This window comes from Neopelma chrysocephalum, unplaced genomic scaffold (genome assembly GCF_003984885.1).
Source record: "Neopelma chrysocephalum unplaced genomic scaffold, ASM398488v2 Primary Assembly neopelma1_137375, whole genome shotgun sequence".
Classification (NCBI taxonomy): Eukaryota; Metazoa; Chordata; class Aves; order Passeriformes; family Pipridae; genus Neopelma; species Neopelma chrysocephalum.
In genome coordinates, this window is record NW_020931922.1 from 1,252 (window position 1) to 5,531 (window position 4,280).

At 41.3% G+C, this 4,280-nt stretch overlaps 1 protein-coding gene across 1 annotated transcript; it reads right to left on the reverse strand.

Moving 5' to 3' along the window:
- Positions 1-479: 479 nt before the first annotated feature.
- On the reverse strand, positions 480-3,792 carry LOC113962277 (N-myc-interactor-like; the record flags this gene model as incomplete). The annotated part of the gene is made up of 5 exons (XM_027673057.1): positions 480-833; positions 1,924-2,030; positions 2,712-2,904; positions 3,016-3,122; positions 3,633-3,792. Coding segments are annotated over 5 exons (768 nt in total), but the record flags the coding sequence as incomplete, so codon positions are not given.
- Between the last annotated feature and the right edge of the window lie 488 nt (positions 3,793-4,280).

Here is a 4,280-nt window from a genome sequence, read left to right on the forward strand (position 1 = left end):
CAATAAAGCAGGCTCTGAATTAGTAGAAGCTCAGCAGCTAAAGGCAGCATTCCTGCCAGGGCATTCCTTTGAAAGTGCAATTCCTTGAGTGGAACTGATGTTTCTGCACTGCCCCTTTCCCTTTTTTCTATTTTAATCCCATTATTAATTGGATACATTGGATTTGATGAAATTACAGGATTTCTTTCAGGTATTTGAGTTCTGGTGGCCCTCAGCAGGGCTGGAGTTGTGTCAGAGCCACCTTCTGAAGATCTGCCACTTCAACAAAGCAGGTCTGTTCCAGGCTTTGGATTGGGATTACACAGGGCTTTTGGATCCAAAATGTAGGAAATAATATATTCATCCCACTTTGGAGTATGGGAACTATATAAAATTTACAAGATACAAAATTTGCAAATTTGCATTAAATCTTAGATGATGTTTTCAAGGGCTGATAAAGGCTTTCTCTATGTCTTTCATCTGGAAGCCCCAGCAGTGAGTTTTGCTGCATCTCCATGCAGAGCCTGTGCCATTGCACGAATCAGAAAGGCAGCAATTCCTCTTTTCCAGGGATAAATTTCAAACATAAAAGCACAGTTCCCACGCCTCTGATGCAGCAAAAACTCGGAATTTGAGGAGTTCACTCTGAGTTCCTAGATGGCATTCCCAGTATCCTCCTCAAAGCAAACATATGCTGCTCCCTTGGAGACATATTTGATGGTCTCTATTTCCCCACCGCCGTTACTCGGCTTTTGGAAGTGGATTTCAATCATGTCCTGGACACTTTCCTCATCCTCTTCCACCTCTTGGATTCCTTTCAGCAGAATGGTCTTCTTGGAAACCCCACAGTATGGCTGTGGAGGAAAGGAAAACATGCTGGGATCACACAGCAGGGACTGGCAGGTGTGGGAATTCAATTCCCTGAGCAGGCATGGCTGGGATCTTTGGTTAGGTCAAGATTTTGGATAGTGGGGTGTATTCCTGGCACTGGAAATAGCAGGAATTCTGAACTCCATCATACACTGCTCTGAAGGGTCTGGAGGGGCCATATGAGGAGTGGCTGAGGGCACTTGGTTGGCTCATCCTGGAGGAAACTTTTCCCTGTTTGGAGCTCTCAGGGACAGGGTGGGATTGTTGGGGTGTCTGTGCAGGGCAGGGGTGGGACTGATGAGCCTTGTGGGTCTTTCCCCACTCAGGATATTCCAGGATTCTACTGAGTTCAGTGAATCCAGACTCCATAACTGGCGTGTCCTACCCTCCTTAACACACCCACACACTGGATTTGGGGATCTCTGATGACTCCAGAGCATCACTCCATAAAAACCCCTGCCAGGACATGCTCCACACCTGCAAAGCTGCTGTGTCTCCTGCACACACACACTCCAGCCCATGCTTTAATTACAAAGGGCTGATTATCTCCACAATTACATGCACAATACTGACTGAATTACCATCTGTTCATAAAGCAAGAGGCAATTTCAGTGAGAATAGGATGAGCATTCTGTGGGAATGTGATGATAAGCTCTGTGCTACAGGGAGAGGAGTCAGTGTTGGGGCTGAAAGAATGAATGAAATGAATGAAGGAGCAAATGTTTCTCTCCTGAGACTCTCCTTAGGGAGCAGTGTGACAGGGCTTTGAGGCTTGGAAAACACTGTGTCCATGATTAACCTCCTTCCCAAACACCTTCCTGCCACCCAGCACAGGCATTACGGTGAGTTCTGATACAATTTAATCAAGGCAAGACATGCACACCCTTTACAAATAAATTACAGCTTTCCCACTGCAAAACATGAGATTATGGGCCTGTTGCAGACTCACACTTGCTATTAAGTTGCACAAAGGCCATGACACAAAAGCCCCTGCAGGGCTCAGGACTGAAGATTCTGCCCACAGCTCCTATTTCTCACCTGTCTGTTCTGTTTGCCTGGACTAGATTATTTTACCTGACAGTTTTTCAAGTGTAGGTTGGCATGTGAGGAAACAAAAAGTGTGTAGCACCTTCCATTTGCAAAGAAAGGGTATTTAGGACATCCCCCAAAGCTGTTGCTGGCTGAAATGGAGAATGAGAAAAAGAAGGGTAAGAGTAATGCAATTTAAACTGTGTTTTATAAGCACCTCAAAGAACGGACTCATCTTTATTATAGGGATGTAGAAACTAATACGTCATAAAATCATGGAATGTGCTGAGTTGGAAGGGACACATCAGGATCATCAAGTCCAGCTCACAGTTGTAGGTTTTTCATGTGCATTGTGCAAAAAGTTTATTTGCATTGTGCAAAAAGTTTATTGGGCACTTCCCAAAAAAAACCCAACAAACCAAAATCATGAAATACCCACAAAAGCTTCTGAAATAAATCTAAAGCAGCTGCTCTGAGTGGATGTGGCTCCACTGATCTTCACAGAATTGGGCAATGGGAATGCCTGTCTAACTTCTCTGTTGTGAAACAAGAGCCAAAATCAAACACATTCTCCTCATTTTCTTTTTGCAATCCGAGTGTCTGGCAGTGCAAAATAAAAACCAGGGTTTTGACAAAGTTATGAAAGAAATCAGGCTCATAAAGTGTGATCAGGTTATGTTTGATCTGCTTTATTTACAGATGTGTGGGTGAAGCCACATCTTTGAGGGGTCTACTTAACTCCCTCTGGGAAGAATTTGCTACATTAACATAGAAAGTCACCCAGAACGGACAATTTGGCCTAAATAGGGGTAACAAAGTATTCCATACTCTACCTCCAGGTGTGAGGAATGTAATCACGGCTCTTCTAGACTCATTGTCATAGGTCACATTTTCTATTTCTCCTCCTCCTCCCTGTTGAGTTTTGTAGAAATTCAGCTCTAATTTGTCTCTCATCCAATCTTCAGGAATGGGCAGCTCAGGTATGTTTGAAACGTTGATCTTTCTTCCAGAAATAGTGACGTGGAGCTAAAAATATAAATTTTCGGTGCACTTTGTGATTGAAAACGCTGAAGAAAAAGCGAACCTAAAGGTTTTGAAGAACTCCTATTTTTGTAGCTTCATATTTCACTTGTTTACCTCAAATTTGACTCCCATGTCAAGTGGAACAGGCATCACTCTCACATCTGCTTTGTTGTTGTCCAGGTTCACAGTGTGCCTCCCCTTTTTTATCAGTCTCTGGGCAACTGAGGAAAATCAGATATGAAAAGCCCTGTTTCATCATCATAAAACCAAAACTATTCCCCAGTCTCTCAAGCAAAATGTCCTTTTGCATCAATAAAGAAGAAATAAATAACAATTAGGCAACTAGATCCCACTATCCATGTCTTCAGGCAGGTGTATGTCCATAAAGCCTCCCTGGTTATAGGCAAAATATTATAATGTATTAATTATAATTAATTATATTTTATATATAATATTAATTATAATTAATAATAATGTTCTAATAATAATGAACAAGGAATAATACAAATAATAATAAATATATGATAACAGATATAAATAATATAATATATATATAAATATCTTGTGATGGGTATAGAATATTATGTGCTGTCAAAAGATGCTCTTATTGTGTAAAATATTAATACTGGACTTCTCCCCTTTCATTCCAGATATCCCTGGATGAAAACCACATCACTGCCAGGTGAAATACATCAGAAACATTGATTTTCTACTTAAAATATGCATCATACCTTCTTCATCTTCAAAAGTCAGCAGTGCCTGGTTCTGGTTCAGCCTGAAGGGGATCTTTACAGCAGCATCAAAAACACAGTGAGTGTCCATATCTGAACAATTGCTGGTGCCTTCCATGTGGCTGAACTTCAGTTTCATTTCTGCCACCTTTTTTTTAATCTAAAAGGTCAGAATTGAGAGAGGGAAAAGAATAATTTCTGTAGCTTCCTGCAGAACAGAAGGAGAATGGTAATTCTTCCTTGAAATGCTATGTATATTTGGGTTTTTTTTTAAGGTTTGACACCCATAATTGATGTCATGGTTGGTAAAACAGGTCTAACTCCTCAAACTAAAGTGACTTGCTGTGCTGCCTGTTCCTGGGATTTTTGTCAGTTGGGTGGGTTTTATCCCTTTTATTAACTCTGAACTTAAAATGGACTTTACACAGTAAAAATTCCTTTGCAGTGCACAGGGATTCCCACCTGCAGAAGCAGAATCCTTTGGGTATTTAAAAGATGTAAAATATAAGTATCAGAGTCCTGGTGTTGCCATTTCTTTTTCAGCAATGGGAAAGCTGCTCTGCTGGAAGATTCCCTGCTCAGGACAAGGAGTTGGAATGAAAGGAGCTTTAAGGTCCCTTCCAGCCCAAACCAGTCTGGGATTCCATA